Raw genomic sequence first — 24,999 nt, forward strand, 5'->3', positions numbered from 1 at the left:
GGAAGACGATTTGAAAATCATCCTAGTATTTTACTTAATACTACGCGAATTTTAGACGATGTTCCACTCACGTTTTCTTCAGTGTTAATAGAATTTAAAAGTCATGCTCCTTAATCTGCATTAATTTCGTATGTCCTAATGTGACTACTTTGCATAAATTATATACCGCTAGATTTAAAGGCAAAGAATGATCTGGCAATACAAGAAAAATAACTAACTAAAAATGCAAATCCATCCTCTTGATCGCGATCCGTTGTTTCGCGATTACCCACGCCATTGTAACATCAGATGTTGGCACAGTTGTTCTTCACACGATAGATTTTGTTCTTCTTCTATTATCTGTTTATTACTTTTTGTAGTAAAACTGATTTTCTGCACGTAAATGAACACAACTTTATAACGCAAAACGGTATTGATGCACATTTCTATAAATTCCGAAAAGGCGTTAAGCTATGTAAGCGTTACCAGTGGGCAAAATAACTATTGGCTACTGAAATCTCTGGATTGCTACTCAATTCTCAAAATGGCTTCTAAAAAGTTATGTATGTGATTACTCATTATAGTTATGTTGATATTCACCCCATATGAGCTAACATTCTAAATATCATGCTTTCTAGCTTCTTATTCTGATATCTTAGCGCCAACCTAGATAAGACCATCACTATGAGTAATTCATGGACACTACCAGGATGCAATCATACTTTATTTCGCATGCGATACATAAATTTGTGACAAAAACCTGCAACAAAATAATAATGTTTTCTCCTTACTCCAACAGAATAAATATATTACGGCAAGGATAACAATACGTTTTGCATAACTGTTTATGGATGCGCATACCGATGTAATCATACTCGGCCTAGGCTGCGTACGGAGAGAATAGTCTTAGTTTGAAATGGAAACAAGAGTTGCAATATCAAATGGGCTGAACATCGTGTAGGCATTGGGCGTGATTTCTTTAATACATGCGTTGTAATTATCCATTTCACAACATTGCACGCTCAGCGTTTCTAACAGCCCAAGGTCGTCTGTCCAATACATGAAATTGGACTACTTAACGGTGGAAATATAAACGCGTTGTCAGCTCATAGTAGCTATTCCTGGATCACCATCTGAGAAGCTTGCATGTTTTGGTATCAGCAGATATCTATTACCTTAAGTTTGTATTTATAAATTTCGTTTCTTATGGTACCTGCTTCTTCCTCCAACCTCCGCACAGGGATTAGATGGGTTTCAAAGAGATTTTACCGCTAGTGGGATGACTGGCCGTCCGAATGGCTCTAGTTCGCTAAAACTGATCACAGTCCACACCCCTGCTTCGTTTCCAGCATTCACCTCATGAGAAGGGAGATAACTCAATTAAGATATTGGTGTTCTATTCAACCACAGACATAAACGTTTTGAATAGTAATGATGAGAATAGTTGATACCATGTATATCACTGCCGCATACAAATACGCTAGAGTGATTAGCAATCTTCAGAAAAAATTAAAATATTTAGTTTGACTATTTTTAAAGGGCCTTTTCACGTTTTGGTAAATTGACAAACTTAAAAACAATTGTTTAAGATTCGCAAATTTTAGATTTAGGTATGATATGTGTGAGGAAACAGTAATACTGACCATTTACCATGCTCGAAAATATCCATTTTATGCATCTTTGACGGTTTAAAAACCTGAAAATTATAAAGCGTTGCAAAGCGAAACCATTGAATAATTTGGAAAGTTCTGTTGTTGTCGTTATATTTTGCGAAACAACGTGGATTTCTTACATAAAAGAAATCACCATTTAAAGAGCACGGAAAGCCAAGTGGTCGAAGTGGTAGACTTTTACTCCAGGACTCCAGGGGTCAGTGGTTCGAGCCCTGCTGAGGGTTACTTTTTTTCTTATTTAAATTTTATTCTCAATTTTTTACTGGAGCTTAGATCCAATGTTTACATTTATCAATATAAAGCATTTAATGACAAATTTCAATACAAGCCAAAATCTGTGAAAAGGCCCCTTTAAAGTATGTCAACCCTATTTTGAATTAATTGGAAACTTAGCTACATGTCCGCAAAAAAATAAAGCTAGTGCAACTGCTTATGGCTTCAAAAGCCCACCAGACAGGTTTTATGTTCATTCCATTTAAAACACAAAGTCACCACTGATACAGCCAGTGGGCCCACAATTATGAAAATATACCATATTGCATAACCAAGTTGTCTTGTTAAGTTTCATGTCACTTGTTTATTCAGTATGTTATCTACAGCAAACGTATACAGTTCTCTGTTGATGACTTTCAGCCTCTTCAGTTCTTCCTTGGACGCCTCGGATGTTCCCATCTTGAACAGACATAATGCAATATTAAAGACTTACCTATAATTGGTCAGTACCTAACTGTTTCCAAGAATAAAAAATAGTGTGTAGGATAGCCTTAAATATAGTTTAGAATTCTCAAATGACTAAATTATATCATAAACATTATAATACAAACATAATAAAAGAAAGAAAACAAAGAAAAGGCAGAGTATTAAAACATTAACTAGTAGAATTCAGACTGTACTTTTACAGCTTCGTTTGGTTTATTAAATACTAAAAATTAGTTTTAACTGACTTTATATTTTCTAAGGGACACAGACCATCAAACTGCACATTTTTGCAAACCAACATGACAATAGCTTTGCGATCTTAATGGGTCAACTAAATTTACCAATTGTGAGATCTTCTAACATACCAATATTTGTAATTAATGAATCAGCAATTGATGATTTTGGAAACTAGGAATTCTACTTAAAGATGTTAGTTTATTTGAACTTTCCACTCTTTTTAACTTTATCTCAGTCATATAGTTATGAATACATGCATACATATCTGAAAGGAAAATAATGTCACAGACAATCTTTCAAAATATATTTCACTATAACATACAATGTGCTGTAAAACTGTAATTAATTATGAATGCATGTTTGCTGTATATATGTTCTGCTCTCCTACCCTGAAGGAAATTAAAGTATATATATATATATATATATATATATATATATATATATATATATATATATATATATATATATATATATATATATATATATATATATATATATACCTATAGTAATTAATACATATCTGAAAAGAAAATAATGTCACAGACAATCTTTCAAAATACAAATACATTTAAAACTTAATAGCAAGAAATGTGCAAGTTGTTGAACAAGGTAGTATCCCAAATTTCAATGCATTTTTTTATTCATTTACTTGAAAGTAACAGTCTTTGCATAACTCATTCATTTTTAAGAACCAAATTAAAATGAAATAAGCAACACTTTTATGCAGTGCATTGCACGTGCTGGGATAGATCTAAAACACGTATGACTCGAAGTCTATTTTTCCTTTTTTTAAGCCTTAGAGATACCCTTAGACCATTATTTAGTCAAATTGTAAAGATTTTTGTCCTAATTACGACAAGATACAACACGCAAACAGACAATATGTATTAAAAAAGAAAACAAACACACAAAATTGAAAAAAAGAGACTTTAATACCTCGACAGAGCCATCCTGATTATCAAACAGATTTTCTTCAAACTTTTGTTCCCGCCCCAATGAAGAAGGAATGCGCAACGAAAGAACACGCGAATCTGCGCCAGTGTCGTCTCGACGCTCGGACACCAGGTGTCGTTTGAAGGATTGAAGGGGCAGGGTGGGTTTCACAGCAGGATCAAGGACTGCCTGAGGTGTTGGAACAATCACTGTGTTGGTGACGTGACCTGAAAACAGGGCCAGTCCAGAGTAGATGTAACTGGTTAACTCTTTCAGTGCTGGAACCGAATTTTGAAGGCCTTTGCAAACAGTTTGGATCCAGATGAGACGCCACAGATCGTGGCGTCTCGTCAGGATCCAAACTGTTTGATATTCTGATTGTATTCTTTGAAATAAAATCGAAGAAAATGCTAATTTTAGAAATTCAGCAGACAACATTTTAGCAGACGACAAATGTCCCAGCATGCAAAGGGTTAAGGAACTGTTCTATTAGAAGCAGCACATACATATAACTCGTTGTAAAACTATGCTTCTGGAAACTTCTCCTAGATATTACACGTTATAAATCTCTTTGCAGCAGCAACTAGATATAAATTGTTGTAAAACTGTTTGATTGGTAACAGCAACTGCATGCTGGGAAATTTGTCTTCTGCTAAAATGTTGTCTGCCGAATTTCTAAAATTAACATTTTCTTCGATTTTTTTCAAAGAATTCTATCAGAATAGCAAACAGTTTGGATCCTGATGAGACGCCACGTTCTGTGGCGTCTCATCTGGATCCAAACTGTTTGCAAAGGCCTTCAAAATTCGGTTCCCGCACTGAAAGGGTTAAGTGTCCTACTTAAAACAGCACATAAATTTTAATTAACAAAGTGACATTGTTTTTAACCCAACGTTACTCAATATCAAACAAGGCTGAATTACTATTTGGACAAATTTAATGGCCATGTTTCATGAAGATTGAGCAATAAATGTATCATTTAGAGTATCAACAAGCTTTTCTTCAATTCCATTGTATGACCTTTTTAAATCTTTCTATAATTTGACCTTATGGCCTAGTTTCTTATTCACATTTGGGACAAATATTCTAGTAAGTTTCATGAATATTGGGCTATAAATGCAACCCCTGGAGCGTTTACAAGGCAAATGTTTACAAAACAGAATGCACCACTAACAAAAGGGGATCGCAAAAGCGTACCATGAGTGGGTGAATATGTTGAGCTGAAAAACGCTTTTATTTGAAATCAGTATGGTTACACAAAAGTAATACAAAACACATGTTTTAAAAGAGACATAAATACACAGTAAGACTTACTCATTTCAGACAGTGTATTGTGCTTGTATAAAAATAAAATTTCTTTTTCTAATTTAACTCAGATATCTATAATACGTAGCATAATAAAGTAGTCCAGTTTCCCACCAATAGAAGACAGAATCAGATTTCACACTGTTTTCCATTACTTTAGTAAGAATATTTTCAGTTATAATTATATAGAATACTTTGTATGGGCACAGTTCACACTGTTCACACAGGTCACACCCCTCAAGTATTTAAAGACTTTACCAGGAATTGTTTATATACCTTTATGTGGCAGAGTGCGGATGCACTGTCCACTAAAGATGTCCCAGATTTTGACACTGCTGTCGTGGGAACCAGACACAAGCTTGGAACCGTCCATGGAGACACACAGGCAGGTGACCTGTTTGCTAGAAATAAGGTTTGTCATACTGTTAAGACACTAATAGGAAATTTCCAAAACATTTAAGCCTTCATTTCTCAGTTATTGGCAGTAGTATTTCACTGAAAAGATAACCTGGGACATTTTTTATTAAAGATCATACACACATTTAAGTTATGATACAATGTTTGAAGAAGTTATCATGATCAGTGTGAATCAACCTCAATTAACCGATTTAATTTCCGCATTTCTATTCATTTTCTAGTAATATTACATATTCACACTCTTGAACCCTTTTCCACTCAGAAGCAAAGTGCAAATACCTATGTGCAAACAGCATAAAACCTGTAGTTGCAATTGCATTCCCATCCCTGGATGAGTTTAAAATATTATTCGTCCAGGAAGTTTTTGCAAGGATTGCTTATGGTTAAATTTTAGAGAGTTTGTACAGTGCATACATCAGGTTACTATGACAACAAAGAGGTTGGACAGTGCATACATCAGGTTACTATGACAACAAAGAGGTTGGACAGTGCATACATCAGGTTACTATGACAACAAAGAGGTTGGACAGTGCATACATCAGGTTACCATGAAGTCCAACAGGCTTGACAGAGCATACATCAGGTAACCACGAAAACCACGAGGCTGGACAGTGCATACATCATGTAACCATGGAAACCAAGAAGTTGGTCAGAGCAAAGTGCAGATAACCATGGAAACCAAAAAGTTGGGCTGATCAAACTGCAGGTTACCACGGAAACCAAGAGGTTGGACAGTGCAATCTGCAGTTTACCATGGACACCACGAGGCTGGACAGATCAAACTGCAGGTTACCACGGAAACCAAGATGGTACATGTTTTTACAGTAAACCATTGTACAGTATAACTGTAGTCTTCAGATAAATATTGCAAGAATGAATATTAATAACCTCACAATAATATAGTGACAAAAATCTTGGAAATAAGCTTATTCAATGTACTACGTATACCTCCATTTAAACTTAGTCAAATCATTTGAACACATAGCAACAGATATGCAAACATACATGGTTTTCTTTTAATGCCCTTGACATGGTTAACAAGTCTGTTTTCATCTGTGTTGTTACAAGACATATGAAGCCGAAATTCAGCACATCTTTATAAAAAGGAATTTTCTTTAGGACAGTGGTGTAATTTGTTGAATTGCTATCAAAGATTTTAATGATATTCATATTTTAAAACCACTAGTTTTAATAAAAAAAAGTGTATACATGTATTACATTCATATTTATTTATTCAATACTGTTTTATGTTCAAGTTCAACATAAGGGCAATTTTAAAATGTTTAAATAACACAAGTAAACAACAACCATTACAAAATGTGTCATACACAAAATGACCAGCATCATTCAAACAAGAGGGCCTGAAAGGCCCAAAGTCGCTCACCTGAGATAACGAGATATTATTAGGACAAATCTTCTGACCAAGTTTCATGAAGATCGGAAAATAAATGTGGCCTCTAGAGTGACAAACAAGGTTTTACTATAACCATATAAGGAAAAATGCCCCGCCCCTTGGCAGCCATGTTTTTCAACCAACCAGCATCATTTTTGAACTCTTCCAAGATGTTATCAGGATGAATCTTCTGAGCAAGTTTCATGAAGATCGGAAGTAAATGTGGCCTCTAAAGTATTACCGGTAACAAGATTTTACTATGGCCATATAAGGAAAAATGTCCCGCCCCTTGGAAGCCATGTTTTTCAAGCAAACATAATTATTTTTGAATTCATCCAAGATATCATTCAGACCAATCTTCTGACCAAATTTCATAAAGATTGGACAATAAATGTGGCCTCTAGAGTGTTAACAAGGTTTTACTTAAGCCATATACATGTATAGCCATATAAGGAAAAATGCCCGGCCCCTGGTGGCCATGTTTTTAAAGCAACCCAAACCATTTTCAAACTCATCCAAGATATAATTGGGACAAATCTTCTGACCAAGTTTCATGATGATCGGAAAATAAATGTGACCTCTAGAGTGTTAACAAAGTTTTACTATAGTCATATAAGGAAAAATGCCCTGCCCCCAAGGTGGCCATGTTTTTCAACCAACCGGCATTTTTTTCGAACTTGTCCAAGATATTATTGGGATGAATCTTCTGTCCAAGTTTCATGAAGATTGGACAATAAATGTGGCCTCTAGAGTGTTAACAAGATTTTACTATAGCCATATATAGCCATATAAGGAAAAATGACACGCCCCTCGGCAGCCATGTTTTTCAAGCAAAGGTTACCATTTCTGAACTCATCCAAGATATCATTGGGATAAATCTTCTGAGCAAGTTTCATGAAGATCGGAAAATAAATGTGGCCTCTAGAGTGTTAACAAGGTTTTACTATAGCCATATAAGGAAAAATGCCCCGCCCCCTGGCGGCAATGTTTTTCAACCAACTGGCATCATTTTTGAACTCGTCCAAGATATTATTGGGATGAATCTTCTGACCAAGTTTCATGAAGATCAGACAATAAATGTGGCCTCTAGAGTGCTATCAAGATTTTACTATTGCCATATAAGGAAAAATGCCCTGCCCCTTGGCAGCCATGTTTTTCAAGCAAACTTAACCATTTTCGAACTCATCCAAGATATCATTGAGACCAATCTTCTGACCAAATTTCATGAAGATTGGACAATAAATGTGGCCTCTAGAGAGTTAACAAGGCAATTGTTGACGGCGCACTACGCACGACGAACAAAAAGCGATCACAAAAGCTCACCATGAGCAGGTTGTGCTCAAGTGAGCTAAAAAGAGGCCTTAAGCCACATGTTGTTTATTACCACTGTTATGCAAAAATGGGTCTTATGCGGTATACAGTCAGCTTAGCTCCAGACCAGCCTGCACATTTGTACAGACAGGAGCCACCATATTTGCTAATTAGACAGCAAAACCTTGCAAGGACTCAGTGGTCAGAGTAGCTCTTGACCAGGTTGTGCAACTGGGCAGGCTTGTCTGGAGCTAAGCTGACCGCATATGGCATAAGACTCATTTTTTGCATTACGGTGGTCATAAAAAGCAAACATGTAGCAGTCCATTTTAAGTATGGGTGTCATAATATATGTATGCAGAATACTTATACACACTTTCATGAATTGTGACCCTTTAAGAAATGAAAAGCTTGCCAAAATAAACCTACCACTTATGAATACTATTATAATAATTTTCACATTTCCATTGCTCCCAATATTTATGTGTTTGTGGACATGGACATGTTTACAAGTTTAAAAATATCATAGCTTTTGCAAAAAGTATATACAGTGTTGCACACTTTGGTCAATTTTTGTTGACGGAATTACAAAAACTTGGTCATACATAGCCTTGGTATTTTAAATATTCATTCATGACGGTAAGTGTCAGATTAATGTTGGCAAGCTATATGTATCCTAAAAGCTGACGATCTTTTTGCAGTGTTACCTGTGTCCCTTATAACATATGACCCCTTCTGGATCTTGATCTTCAACATGACGCTCAAATTTGATTGGCTGAAATAGAAAACTCTGCTTATAAATCAGCCCCAAAGGAGACCAGAATAGTGCAGTGTAATCAACTGTTGACAGTAACTAATTAATTGGTGCTCTTGATTAACAAAGTGGAAACAATACTGAACGTCTATTGTTAAGAGGTAATGAAAGCCAAAGTACCACATTTCATATCATAACATTGCTTAAACTCACGACAAGCTAACCAACCTGTTTGGCTATTATGATTTCATGCTCCATTATAAGAAATAAGAGCTTATCCGAGCTCCTTTTTGAATGCTCATGACACAATTTTTCTTTCAAGATAACAACATTTTCATACAAGGTTATAATTGATACAATGTATTGCTATATAGAATATCACTATTCATACATGTAGACATCAGAACATTCTCTACTCAGATTTTCTGAAATTGCACATTTTTGATAGTTTAACACACCTGTCTTGTATATGTTTCTATTTTAGCCTTGTTCCGAGAAGACTGGGCTTAATGCATGTTTGTAAAGTGTCATCTCAGATAAGAATGTGAAGTCCCCACAAGCCAATCAGAGACCACACTTTCCCTGTTTATGATATTTTTTATCAAGAAAACCTCCTAAAGCAAAATCCAGTTTATGCAAAGTGTTGTCCCAGATAAGCCTCTGCAAACTGCACAGGCTAATCTGGGATGACACATTACGTGCATGCACTTATTGCACTAAGCATGCTTTTTTCTCATAACAAGGCTCATTTAACTTAATAACATGAAATTAATAACTCAAACTTTTGTTTTAACTTGAACTAACCTGTCCATACAAGTGTACACAGTAAACATGGCCTGAACTGGAGCCGGCAAAGACTCGTAACTCCGCTGCATCCATGGTAACAGAAAGAACGCTTCCAGGAAACAAAATGGTTTGAAGAAGATCTCCAGACACAATGTCCCATATCTATAAAAATTTCAGTTTCTGTTGTTTTGTTGTGGTATTTTTTGCTAATTTCAGTAGAATTTTAGTCATGGCTGTTCATTAACCGAATCAAATTTTGTCTTGGCAGGCTCAGCTGACGAAGGGATTTATCTATTTGCACATATTTATGCCCATAACTGAATGAATAAAACACCCTTAATGAATGAAAGATATGGTCAAAATAACTTCAGAAATATTTGTGTGGCCCATTCACAAATGAGTTATGTTGCTGAGCTGGACATTAAATTCACAAAGTCCTGACTGAAGTTCTCTACCAAGTTTTAGAGTAATTTGAATGTTTTCTCTTCAAAGATCAAAAACATCCGACAATTAATATACCGGTACAAATTTTATAATAGCCCTAAGGGATAGAACATATCCAGTTTGCATTAAGCACAAGAAAGAGGCATTAATGATGAGTAATGACAACAAAGTCAAGGTAACCCACCTTGCATGTTTGGTCAAGCGATGATGACACAACACGTGACTGGGCCCCACCGCGCCCCACATGGACATCTGTTACAGGAAGGGAGTGGCTGGACCAGATCCTCAAGGGCTCAGGCTTCACGCTTGGGTTGTGTATGCATGTCAGAACACTGCATACATACAAGCATATTTATTAGCCTTGCTCTTGGAAAAAGGGGTTTAATGCATGTGCGCCAGGAGTCATCCCAGATTAGCCTGTGCAGTCCTCTGAACACAACACCTTCCAATTTTATGGAATTATCCATTTAAAGAAAGTCTATTCTTAACGAAAAATCCAGTTAAGTGTTGTCCCTCCAGAGCGTGGTCTGGGATGACACTTAACACACATGCACTTAGTGTGGTCTGGGATGACACTTAACACACATGCACTTAGTGTGGTCTGGGATGACACTTAACACACATGCACTTAGCGTGGTCTGGGATGACACTTAACACACATGCACTTAGCGTGGTCTGGGATGACACTTAACACACATGCACTAAGCGTGGTCTGGGATGACACTTAACACACATGCACTTAGCGTGGTCTGGGAAGACACTTAACACACATGCACTTAGCGTGGTCTGGGATGACACTTAACACACATGCACTTAGCGTGGTCTGGGATGACACTTAACACACATGCACTTAGTGTGGTCTGGGATGACACTTAACACACATGCACTTAGCGTGGTCTGGGATGACACTTAACACACATGCACTTAGTGTGGTCTGGGAAGACACTTAACACACATGCACTTAGCGTGGTCTGGGATGACACGTAACACACATGCACTTAGCGTGGTCTGGGATGACACTTAACACACATGCACTTAGTGTGGTCTGGGAAGACACTTAACACACATGCACTTAGCGTGGTCTGGGATGACACTTAACACACATGCACTTAGCGTGGTCTGGGATGACACTTAACACACATGCACTTAGCGTGGTCTGGGATGACACTTAACACACATGCACTTAGCATGGTCTGGGATGACACTTAACACACATGCACTTAGCGTGGTCTGGGATTACACTTAATAAACATGCACTTAGTGTGGTCTGGGATGACACTTAACACACATGCACTTAGCATGGTCTGGGATGACACTTAACACACATGCACTTAGCATCGTCTGGGATGACACTTAACACACATGCACTTAGCGTCGTCTGGGATGACACTTAACACACATGCACTTAGTGTGGTCTGGGATGACACTTAACACACATGCACTTAGCGTGGTCTGGGATGACACTTAACACACATGCACTTAGCGTGGTCTGGGATGACACTTAGCACACATGCACTTAGCATGGTCTGGGATGACACTTAACACACATGCACTTAGCGTGGTCTGGGATGACACTTAACACACATGCACTTAGCGTGGTCTGGGATGACACTAAACACACGTGCACTTAGCGTGGTCTGGGATGACACTTAACACACATGCACTTAGCATGGTCTGGGATGACACTTAACACACGTGCACTTAGCGTGATCTGGGATGACACTTAACACACGTGCACTTAGCGTGGTCTGGGATGACTATTAACACACGTGCACTGAGCATGGTTTGGGATGACACTTAACACACGTGCACTTAGCGTGGTCTGGGATGACACTTAACACATGTGCACTTAGCGTGGTCTGGGATGACACTTAACACACATGCACTTAGCGTGGTCTGGGATGACACTTAACACACGTGCACCTAGCGTGGTCTGGGATGACACTTAACACATGTGCACTTAGCGTGGTCTGGAATGACACTTAACACACGTGCACTTAGCGTGGTCTGGGATGACACTTAACACACATGCACTTAGCGTGGTCTGGGATGACACTTAACACACATGCACTTAGCGTGGTCTGGGATGACACTTAACACACGTGCACTTAGCGTGGTCTTGGATGAAACTAAACACACGTGCACTTAGCGTGGTCTGGGATGACACTTAACACACGTGCACTTAGCGTGGTCTGGGATGACACTTAACACACATGCACTTAGCGTGGTCTGGGATGACACTTAACACACGTGCACTTAGCGTGGTCTGGGATGACACTTAACACACATGCACTTAGCGTGGTCTGGGATGACACTTAACACACATGCACTCAGCCTGGTCTGGGATGACACTTAACACACATGCACTTAGCGTGGTCTGGGATGACACTTAACACACATGCACTTAGCGTGGTCTGGGATGACACTTAACACACGTGCACTTAGCGTGGTCTGGGATGACACTTAACACACATGCACTTAGCGTGGTCTGGGATGACACTTAACACACATGCACTCAGCGTGGTCTGGGATGACACTTAACACACATGCACTTAGCGTGGTCTGGGATGACACTTAACACACATGCACTTAGCGTGGTCTGGGATGACACTTAACACACATGCACTAAGCGTGGTCTGGCGTGACACTTAACACACATGCACTAAGCGTGGTCTGGGATGACACTTAACACACATGCACTTAGCGTGGTCTGGGATGACACTTAACACACATGCACTTAGCGTGGTCTGGGCCGACACTTAATACACATGCACTAAGCGTGGTCTGGCGTGACACTTAACACACATGCACTTAGCGTGGTCTGGGATGACACTTAACACACATGCACTAAGCGTGGTCTGGGATGACACTTAACACACATGCACTTAGCATGGTCTGGGATGACACTTAACACACATGCACTAAGCGTGGTCTGGGATGACACTCAACACACATGCACTTAGCGTGGTCTGGGATGACACTTAACACACATGCACTTAGCGTGGTCTGGGATGACACTTAACACACATGCACTTAGCATGGTCTGGGATGACACTTAACACACATGCACTTAGCGTGGTCTGGGATGACACGTAACACACATGCACTTAGCGTGGTCTGGGATGACACTTAACACACATGCACTTAGCGTGGTCTGGGATGACACTTAACACACATGCACTTAGCGTGGTCTGGGATGACACGTAACACACATGCACTTAGCGTGGTCTGGGATGACACTTAACACACATGCACTTAGCATGGTCTGTCCCGACGGGATGACACGTAACACACATGCACTTAGCGTGGTCTGGGATGACACTTAACACACATGCACCTAGCGTGGTCTGGGATGACACTTAACACACATGCACTTAGCGTGGTCTGGGATGACACTTAACACACATGCACTTAGCGTGGTCTGGGATGACACTTAACACACATGCACTTAGCGTGGTCTGGGATGACACTTAACACACATGCACTTAGCGTGGTCTGGGATGACACTTAACACACATGCACTTAGCGTGGTCTGGGATGACACTTAACACACATGCACTTAGCGTGGTCTGGGATGACACTTAACACACATGCACTTAGCGTGGTCTGGGATGACACTTAACACACATGCACTTAGCGTGGTCTGGGATGACACTTAACACACATGCACTTAGCGTGGTCTGGGATGACACTTAACACACATGCACTAGCGTGGTCTGGGATGACACTTAACACACATGCACTTAGCGTGGTCTGGGATGACACTTAACACACATGCACTTAGCGTGGTCTGGGATGACACTTAACACACATGCACTTAGCGTGGTCTGGGATGACACTTAACACACATGCACTTAGCGTGGTCTGGGATGACACTTAACACACATGCACTTAGCGTGGTCTGGGATGACACTTAACACACATGCACTTAGCGTGGTCTGGGATGACACTTAATACACATGCACTTAGCGTGGTCTGGGATGACACTTAACACACATGCACTTAGCGTGGTCTGGGATGACACTAACACACATGCACTTAGCGTGGTCTGGGATGACACTTAACACACATGCACTTAGCGTGGTCTGGGATGACACTTAACACACATGCACTTAGCGTGGTCTGGGATGACACTTAACACACATGCACTTAGCGTGGTCTGGGATGACACTTAACACACATGCACTTAGCGTGGTCTGGGATGACACTTAACACACATGCACTTAGCGTGGTCTGGGATGACACTTAACACACATGCACTTAGCGTGGTCTGGGATGACACTTAACACACATGCACTTAGCGTGGTCTGGGATGACACTTAACACACATGCACTTAGCGTGGTCTGGGATGACACTTAACACACATGCACTAGCGTGGTCTGGGATGACACTTAACACACATGCACTTAGCATGGTCTGGGATGACACTTAACACACATGCACTTAGTGTGGTCTGGGATGACACTTAACACACATGCACTTAGCGTGGTCTGGGATGACACTTAACACACATGCACTAAGCGTGATCTGGGATGACACTTAACACACATGCACTTAGCATGGTCTGGGATGACACTTAACACACATGCACTAAGCGTGGTCTGGGATGACACTTAACCACACATGCACTTAGCGTGGTCTGGGATGACACTTAACACACATGCACTAAGCGTGGTCTGGGATGACACTTAACACACATGCACTTAGCGTGGTCTGGGGATGACACTTAACACACATGCACTTAGCGTGGTCTGGGATGACACTTAACACACATGCACTTTAGCGTGGTCTGGGATGACACTTAACACACATGCACTTAGCGTGGTCTGGGATGACACTTAACACACAGTGCACTTAGCGTGGTCTGGGATGACACTTACACACATGCACTTAGCAGTGGTCTGGGATGACACTTAACACACATGCACTAGCGTGGTCTGGGATGACACTTAACACACATGCACTTAGCGTGGTCTGGGATGACACTTAACACACATGCACTTAGCGTGGTCTGGGATGACACTTAACACACATGCACTTAGCGTGGTCTGGGATGACACTTAACACACATGCACTTAGCGTGGTCTGGGATGACACTTAACACACATGCACTTAGCGTGGTCTGGGATGACACTTAACACACGTGCACTTAGCGTGGTCTGGGATGACACTTAACACACATGCACTTAGCGTGGTCTGGGATGACACTTAACACACATGCACTTAGCGTGGTCTGGGATGACACTTAACACATGCACTTAGCGTGGTCTGGGATGACACTTAACACACATGCACTTAGCGTGGTCTGGGATGACACTTAACACACATGCACTTAGCGTGGTCTGGGATGACACTTAACACACATGCACTTAGCGTGGTCTGGGATGACACTTAACACACATGCACTTAGCGTGGTCTGGGATGACACTTAACACAAATGCACTTAGCGTGGTCTGGGATGACACTTAACACACATGCACTTAGCGTGGTCTGGGATGACACTTAACACACATGCACTTAGCGTGGTCTGGGATGACTCTTAACACACATGCACTTAGCGTGGTCTGGGATAACACTTAACACACATGCACTTAGCGTGGTCTGGGATGACACTTAACACACATGCACTTAGCGTGGTCTGGGATGACACTTAACACACATGCACCTAGCGTGGTCTGAGGTGACACTTAACACACATGCACTTAGCATGGTCTGGGATGACACTTAACACACATGCACTTAGCGTGGTCTGGGATGACACGTAACACACATGCACTTAGCGTGGTCTGGGATGACACTTAACACACATGCACTTAGCGTGATCTGGGATGACACTTAACATCATTTTCCCAGAGCGAGGCTCATATATATGTACCACATTAACAAAAGACATGGACACCAATTGTTAAAGACTTTACCCGGTACCGTATTCACGAACCCATTCTTAGACTGAAGAATAAAGAATAGACTTAGAACCAAGAAAAATATGCTCAGTATCTAAATATATACAGTCTACCACTGTTGATTTTGCCATAAAAAACATCGCTCTTCATGAAGAATGATGTAGATTGAGGTGGTTAATGCCAAGTTTGACTTTGAATTAAAGCAGTATTCGAATATCCCAATTTGAAGAATATTAAGTCTAAGAATTGTTTGGTTAATACGGTCCCCGATGGAAGGCACAAACTTAGTAAACTAGGATAGACCTAAATGAATAAGACATGTGTCCATATGACACTGATACATCCACATTTCTCTTCTGTCTCAAAACTCGGCCTTTTTTATGTTTTAATGGGGCCTTTTCACGTTTAACTAAATTGACAAAATTTAAAAAAAATTATTTCAGATTCGCACATTTTCGTTGTAGATATTTGGAAACAGTAATACTGAACATTAACATTTCTCTAAAACATCCATTACATGCATCTTTTGACGATTAAGAAACCTGAAAATTATAAAGCCTTGCAATGCGAAACGATTTAATAATTCAGAGACCTCTGTTGTTGTGGTTACATATTTTGGGATACTACGAGGATTGCTAATATAAAGTATAAAATACATCGATAATTATATGGTCGAGTGGTCTAAGCGATAGACTGTTACTCCAAGGGTCAGTGGTTCAAGCTCAGTTGAGGGTTACTTTTTTTTTCTTTAATTTCATTCTTGCTATTTTACTTGACCTTTTTAGATCCAATATTTTACATTTATCAATATAAAGCATTTAATGACAAACTTCAATACATGCCAAAATCTGTGAAAAAGCCCTTTTTTACGTTTTATCAAACACTCATCTGTAACACCAAAGTCTTAATTTCTATTGCATTACACAGATTTTGTCTATTCAAAATGGAAGGGAATTCCAATCATGCAACTCGGTTGTGTAGGGCAAAAGAGATGATAAGACTGAATTCAGTTCTTGCCATTATTCTGGTGTTGAAAAAAAATTGTGTTGGTATTCCTTCTCTGGAGTTGTCCTCCCATGCCATGTCTACCCATCTTTTTCCTAGAATAGCCCCTAAACCATGTACACGTTTCAATTTGATAACTACTTTCACTCTCGTCCAAGGGATGTAACTCACCTAGCCAGAGGCCAGACCATGACAAGGTTATCCTCCCCTCCAGATACAAAATGGCTGCCATTGTCTGTAAATCTGATCACATTCACTGCCTGGTAGTGCCGTGTTAACACCACCAGCAAGTTCCCTGTGCACACCTTAATATAAACAACAAAATAATCAGTAAACATGATGGATTAGAAAAAAAATCAGTTTCAAGCATCAAGAGCATTTTAACAATGGTCTGTTGAACAAAACAAATCTGCTGGTTTCAATATTTTGCAGTCATTCAATGATTCAACCAGCTGCCAGTTTATTCATTAGGTGGGGGCTGATGACATGTTACCATGCTGTCTGTTCCTATCAAATCAATGCCCAAAAGGAATAATGATAATTTTACTAAAAAGCAGATGATGTATTAAGAGAAAATTATTTCTTTAATGAAATAAATGTACAAACAATGATTTTGTGGAACTGGCTTATTGGAACTGTCATTTCCTATTAGTCATCAACTTAAACATCTGAATCTGTATCTGAATGATACGTTGAAGTAACCAAGTTTGGCTTCTATTAAATGGTAGTAAGCATGAAGTTAATATGAGCTAGGCAAATGTCCTACTTTTTCCGAAAGCATTTAAAGTCAATACTGTCCATCAATATCGGAGGTTCTCTCCTATTAACTTTACTATTAAGCCTTGGTTTTACTTTTGAACTCACTTCTCTTAACCCTTTGCATGCTGGGAAATTTGTCCTCTGCTAAAATGTCGTCTGCTGAATTTCTTAAATTAGCATTTTCTTCGATTTTTTAAAACAACACTATCAGAATAGCAAACAGTTTAGATCCTGATGAGACGCCACATTCTGTGGCGTCTCATCTAGATCCAAACTGTTTGCAAAGGCCTTCAAAATTCAGCTCCAGCACTGAAAGAGCTAAAACTCACCTGCCAGATATGTATATTTTCAGCAACCGCAGCAACACAGTATGTTCCATCATGGGTCACTGTGAGGCTGTTGACTTTTCCCGCACATATCATCTTCAATTGGTGCTGTTCCTAAACAATGTACGAAACAGGATAATCATGAGTGACTAAGTAAAAATTAAAACAAGGGCTGTTTGTAAAACATGCATGCCCCCCATATGGGCTGTCGGTTGTAGTGGCAGCCATTGTGTGAATACGATTTTTGTCACTGTGACCTTGACCTTTGACCTAGTGACCTGAAAATCAATAGGGGTCATCTGCGAGTCACGATCAATGTACTTATGAAGTGTCATGATCCTAGGCAAAAGCGTTCTTGAGTTATCATCCGAAAATCATTTTCCTATTTCGGGTCACCGTGACCTTGACCTTTGACCTTGTGGCCTCAAAATCTATAGGGGTCATCTGCAAGTCATGATCAATCTACCTATGGAGTTTCATGATCCTAGGCGAATGCGTTCTTGAGTTATCATCCGAAAACGATTTTACTATTTCGGGTCACCGTGACCTTGACCTTTGACCTTAAAATCAATAGGGGTCATCTGCGAGTCATGATCAATCTACCCATGAAGTTTCATGATCCCAGGCGTATGCGTTCTTGAGTTATCATCCGGAAACCATTTTACTATTTCGGGTCACCGTGACCTTGACCTTTGACCTAGTGACCTCAAAATCAATAGGGGTCATCTGCAAGTCATGATCAATTTACACATGAAGTTTCATGATCCTAGGCGTATGCGTTCTTGAGTTATCATTCAAAAACCATTTTACTATTTCTGGTCACCGTGACCTTGACCTTTGACCTAGTGACCTCAAAATCAATAGGGATCATCTGCGAGTCATGATCAATGTACCTATGAAGTTTTATGATCCTAGGCCCAAGCGTTCTTGAGTTATCGTCTGACAACCACCTGTTGGACGGACCGACAGACATGAGCAAAGCAATATACCCACTCTTCTACGAAGGGGGGCATAATTATGCTTACAATCAATAGCTTTTATCACATATTTGGGGGAAAAAAATCTGCAGTTACAAGCAACGCAGACACATTACGTACTAACGACTATTTGATAAATTTAAAATGAAAGATATTATGCAAATACATGTAGAAGGATACAAACTGTATTGTGAGAAATACCGAAAAATCAAGCAAATTTTTATCAGTTTTTTTAATTGTTCTTATATGTTTTTACTTGAACAGGGTCTGATCTGATGCATTTGGGAATGGGTCCATGGGTCCATTGTAACAGGTTTGTTCACTTGACATGTCTTATTTAGGCCAAAAAGTCTACTTAACGAAACTTTAATCAATTACATTTTAACACTTTAAAGAAACTCACCCGTCTCTGCAGTGCCCACACATTGATCAGAGGCTTAGTGCATGATGCTCCCAGTAAGTACTGGCCCCCGAGAATGCAGAGGCTTCGATGATTTGTTGCGTCCCCCTTGTAGCACGAGAGACTTGCCCCTGAGTTCAAGTCCCATATACAGCTGTTCCATAACTGGCCAGATACATCACTAGTTATAAGAACCTATTCAAGAAGAAGCATAACTTGTTTATTCTGGGAGATAATTTAGCACTATTTTATATTAGAAATATTAATTGTTTAATTGCATAACCTGCCGAACAATGTATAAAACACACAGCACAGATAAACAAGAGCTGTCACCATAGGATGACATATGCCCCCTATAAATGCTTTCATGGAAGTTATGAGCATTTTTCGAAACCTAAACGCAGATTTCGAAACCTAAACGCGGACCCTAAGTTCAAGGTCAAGGTCACAGGGGTCAACATGTTTGTATGTTTGTGCGTATGGAAAGGCCTTGTCCATATACACATGCATGCCAAATATGAAGGTTATATCTCAAGGGACATAGAAGTTATGAGCATTTTTCGAAACCTAAACACAGATTTCGAAAACCTAAACGCGGACCCTAAGTTCAACGTTAAGGTCACAGGGGTCAAAAAAAATTTGCGTGTGGAAAAGTCTTGTACATACATGTATACACATGCATATCAAATATGAAGGTTATATCTCAAGGGACATAGAAGTTATGAGCATTTTTCGAAACCTAAACGCACATTTTGAAACCTAAACGCCGACCCTTAGTTCAAGGTCATAGGGGTCAAAATTTGTGTGCCTATGGAAAGGCCTTGTCCATATACACATGCATACCAAATATTAAGGTTATATCTCAAGGGACATAGAAGTTATGAGCATTTTTCGAAACCTAAACGCAGATTTCGAAACCTAAACGCGGACCCTAAGTTCAACGTCAAGGTCACAGGGGTCAAAATTTTTGTGGGTATGGAAAGGCCTTATCCATATACACATGCATACCAAATATGAAGGTTATATCTCAAGGGACATAGAAGTTATGAGCATTTTTCGAAACCTAAACACAGATTTCGAAACCTAAACGGGGACCCTAAGTTCAACGTCAAGGTCACAGGGGTCAAAATTTGTGTGCGTATGGAAAGGCCTTGTCCATATACACATGCATACCAAATATGAAGGTTACATCTCAAAGGACATAGAAGTTTTGAGCATTTTTCGAAACCTAAACGCAAAGTGTGACGGAAAGACGGACAGTCCCATCACTATATGCCCTCCTTCGGGGGCATAAAAATGTGTATTTGCCATTAACTGTTGAAGAACCAATTTACGTTCTTGTTTCATATACATCACATTTACATGTAGTTAGAACACCATTTGGCAGCAAACTTTCCAGTCTTAAAATAAATTTAAACCTGAACAGAACAACAACTACTATTGCTATATAAAATTTTGCAGCAAATAATCATAGTCTTATCAAAGTGCTGTAACTGTTAGGTTTTTTTTCATGTAGAATTGAATTAGACAAAGCTTTGCCTAATGACTTTTAAATGTTTTAATTTTAATACAGTGAGAGTAAAATGTATTTCTGTGAAAGTTTACATTAAAAGCATTGATAAGTTCTCATACAATGTTCCTTGAACATTAATACAGAAAGGTTAATAACCCCAGGTAGGTAAATTTTATTGCGTTCCAGTTACAATTACAAATTCATTTATTATATTGGTCAAGATATTTGAACCGACAAATTTCTAATTAAAAAAATATAACAACCTTAAATTGAATCTTGTACTATTTTGCACCAGGTCCTTTCCAATATGAATTCATGTCGGCAGTTTTAGAAGTTGCACATTCATATTTAACCATCATAGATTATTTATCTATCAATTCTTCAACATAAAGTTGAATTTCCAATTAGCAGACAAAGAAAGCATCATTAACCTTACATGTTTATCTAGCATCTTATCCTTATTATTTAACAAATGTATTGTTCAAATTATTTTGTGCAATGTGTTCAATTTGTGACACTTGAATACAGTTTGTTCATTGGTCAGTAAAATAAGACTCAATAAATATCAACTTTAGACAAATCATTTTTCCATGCATATCCATAATGCATATTATTAAAGATTAGAATGACACGTTCTGTCCATAACTCAGGTATGTCAAGACTTAAAACACAATCAAAGGGAATCACAATATAACAAAACTAGAAATGTGTAACAGACACGGATGCCCCCCACAAAGCAATTCCACTCCATTTTTCTACGACGGACAAACAAATAAAGGGCTTAAACTGGATGCAATCAATTTTATTTAGAAAACAATGATACTCACATTCAGCTATGACAGTGCAAAGAATGACAAGAAGTCAGAGGAGTTGAAAATTTACAATTTCGAAAATATATATATATATTATAGTGGAAAAACAGACAAAGGGCATTTCTTCTGTAGAAACTCATCAAAGCCAAACTTCATATCTTTAAGATCATTCATCTATTTGATAAGGTCATTAAACTATTTGATGTTTAGTGAGATGACTGAGATCTTCCCAGTCATTAGAGAAGAGTTGAAACACTTAGCATTTATTTAATCCATAGGTACTTGAAAAAAAATTGTTGGTCCTTATATATATAATAAGAGTAAAGGTATCCAACGATGATTTCACAGGTGTATTGAATAACACAATGCAACAGCATGAAAGATAAAAAAATGCACACATATGTCGTTGTGGTTGCCAGCAGGAAGCGTCCATCTATGATAAAACACCTTTTATTTGATGAAAATCCACCAAGTATGTCCAAAACAAGAACTTTGCTATAAACTCCACATACTTTTTTCATTTACTTAATTTCCCTTCGAAATACATCGTTCATTAGTAACGGCAGAACAAATATACATAGAAAAAGTAGAAAATACACCAATGATTATATATTACAAGTTCATACAAGTTCAAACAGTATACATGTTATTGTTGAAACGCGCTAAATTTTATCTTGTTGTCGATTGGTTGAATGAGTCGTAAATTATAGAACAAGTTTACCAATTTTATTTTCAACCAATGGAAACGTCTTTTTTCCGTAACACAGATTTCTGCCTCAAAATGATGGTCGTGAAAGTGAAAGTATGCTAAATGTGTTCTTTCTTCTGAATTTCCGACTTTTACCGTTCAACTGGGACTAAAGAACGACGTAATTTGAAGGCAAACTTAGTGAATGAAAAACATACGTGGACTTTATAAGAAAGATCTTAATTTATTGTGAAAAATCGACCGAAAATCGCCTTCATTCATTACTGACAGCTGGACGTCCGGAATTACACACTTTGATTTTGGGGTCATATTTGTGAAACTTTAAGCTGTTTTGGACATACTTGGTGGATTTTCATCAAATAAAAGGTGTTTTATCATAGATGGACGCTTCCTACTGGCAACCACGATATATGTGTGCATTGTTTGATCTTTCATGCTGTTGCATTATGTTATTCAATACACCTGTGAAATCATCGTTGGATACCTTTACTCTTTTTTATATATTTAAGGACCAACATTTTTTTTTCAAGTACCTGTGCATTAATCCAACGTCGTGCCTGCCCTGACAATGATGAAGTTTATTGATGCACATTAAACAAAAAGGAAACTGGTAAATAAGCACTGTTTTTCCAACGAAAAAATGTTCAAATATATTGCAAAAACTGTTAGACGTTTATGAGGGATTGACGATAGTCTTAATTGTCGCGAAATTTAATGACATTCACGTATTCTAGCTCATAATGTCCATGATTTCAAACCGAGAGACTCGAATTAAGTAAGCTTACAGAATAGGTGTGCATAAATCGAAATACGTTTATTTAACTATCAAAATAAACAGTACAATCGTGATAAGTTTGATATAAAAACAAAACACATTTACTTCTATGGGCGCAGCCATGTTGAATTTAGGGACACCTATCATAACAACATTTGGATCAGTTCTAATTTTATTCCCCACATTGTTTTCTTTCGGAATGGCTGCAGACAGTCTGAAGTCGTTTATTTTATCCGAGTTTAAAGACCTTCAGCACAGATGTCATGATGCTATGAAGTCACCGAAAGGTTAAAAAGTTACTTCTCTTCAAGTTGAATTCTCTTTAACAATGAATCATAATATTTTACTTCATGTGTAAGAACATAGAAAAATGATAGATTGGGTTAAAGATAACTGATAAACACATAGCATGTATGTACCGCTGATTGTAGAAACAGATACTCGAAGGATTGAATGTATTGATCAGTACCTATAATACAATAGCTTTTGTTATGTACACAACCACATTTAGAGCATTAGAGGATAACTTCGATATAGCACCAGAATATCATAACAATTCATGCTCTAAAAGTTTTAGATTGTGGTACCCAATATTAATTTGATATTTTTATTATATCCTCATAATCCTGTTATAATTTTTCTTCCATAAGTTGACAAATCGATAATACATAACATTGGCCTTGCTTTGTGAAAAGGGGGCTTAATGCTTATATGATATTTTTCGTTTAAAGAAAGTTTTCTTTTCAAAATCCAGTTTAGTGGGAAATTGTAGTCACTGGTAAGCCTGTGCAAACTGCACAGGCTTATCCGGGACAACACTTTACAAACATGCATTCAACCCCATTTTCACAGAGCCAAGCTCATATATTTCTTTTGACAATCCTTCATGATGTATTAAGTCTTATTTTCAAGAATCAATGTGACGCAGTACATTAGTAACCATTCCTTATCTTTGGACCATATTCCATTAGGGATATCCCATATATTTTCCCAATAGTTTTTTATATATATTCCAAATAAGAAATTATATGGTTTTTGTTTCAGGTCTGGATGTAGATGATAGCTTTTTACAGAAATGCATGATGAAATGTCAGGGTGTGACAAGCAATTTCCCAACCACCATATCTGGTGGACAAGTCAGCTATTACATACAGCAATATGCAGAAGTAGGTGGCATCAGTTAAAATTATGTAAGGAAAAGGTTTTATTATGATGCTTTCGAACCTTTATGTGGAATGTCACTTGGCTTTAATGTCGTTATTATCCCCACGCTTTTCAGAGAAAAAGTGGGGATTTATATGTGGTTATCTCCGCCGTCCGTCCGTTTGTCCTGGCCACTATCTCCTCCTATACTGTAAGCACTAGAAACTTAAAACTTACACACATGGTAGCTATGAGCATATGTGCGATGGTGCACTATTTGGAATTTTGATCTGACCCCTGGGTCAAAAGTTATTGGGGTTGGGATGGGGCTGGGTCAGAGATTTTCCTGCGACAGCGATTCGAAAAAGGCTAAAAACTACTGTGTCCCTTCAGATATTGCTTTCATATTTGGTATGCATGCGTATCTAGACAACACCTTTCCATGCGCATACAATTTTTTACCCCTGTCACCTTGACCTTGAACTTGAGGTCAGCGTTCAGGTTTTGAAATCTGCGACCACAATTTGAAAAAGGCTCATTACTACTGTGTCCCTTCAGATACTGCTTTCATATTTGGTATGCATGTGTATTTGGACAACACTTTCCATGTGCATAAAAATTTTGACCCCTGTGACTTTGACCTTGAACTTGAGGTCAGCCTTCAGGTTTCGAAATCTGCGACCGTGATATGAAAAAGGCTCATACCTACTGTGTCCCTTCAGATATTGCTTTCATATTTGGTATG

General features: G+C 38.6%; 2 protein-coding genes across 3 annotated transcripts in view; one reads left to right on the plus strand and one right to left on the minus strand.

The window, feature by feature from the left end:
• Positions 1–687: 687 nt before the first annotated feature.
• Positions 688–23,357, minus strand: LOC127879185 (WD repeat-containing protein 18-like). The gene is made up of 10 exons (XM_052425876.1): positions 23,217–23,357; positions 19,306–19,497; positions 17,929–18,039; positions 17,012–17,145; positions 10,116–10,263; positions 9,506–9,649; positions 8,655–8,722; positions 5,103–5,227; positions 3,525–3,748; positions 688–2,324 (listed from the first exon to the last, which is right to left on the minus strand). Exons 1-10 carry the CDS (start codon positions 23,256–23,258, stop codon positions 2,217–2,219), a joined length of 1,296 nt encoding a protein of 431 aa, XP_052281836.1. The 5' UTR covers positions 23,259–23,357; the 3' UTR covers positions 688–2,216.
• LOC127879186 (RAB7A-interacting MON1-CCZ1 complex subunit 1-like) overlaps positions 23,218–24,999 on the plus strand; it is a 71,845-nt gene continuing 70,063 nt past the window's right edge. The window contains exons 1-2 of one of the 2 annotated variants that reach the window (XM_052425878.1): positions 23,218–23,398; positions 24,156–24,277. In XM_052425878.1, the coding sequence (XP_052281838.1) occupies positions 23,221–23,398; positions 24,156–24,277 (300 nt within the window). In that variant the 5' untranslated portion in view covers positions 23,218–23,220. The remainder of the gene's footprint in view (positions 23,399–24,155; positions 24,278–24,999) is intronic. The other variant, XM_052425877.1, reaches the window with a different exon arrangement.

This window comes from Dreissena polymorpha, chromosome 4 (assembly GCF_020536995.1).
Source record: "Dreissena polymorpha isolate Duluth1 chromosome 4, UMN_Dpol_1.0, whole genome shotgun sequence".
NCBI classification, from domain to species: Eukaryota; Metazoa; Mollusca; class Bivalvia; order Myida; family Dreissenidae; genus Dreissena; species Dreissena polymorpha.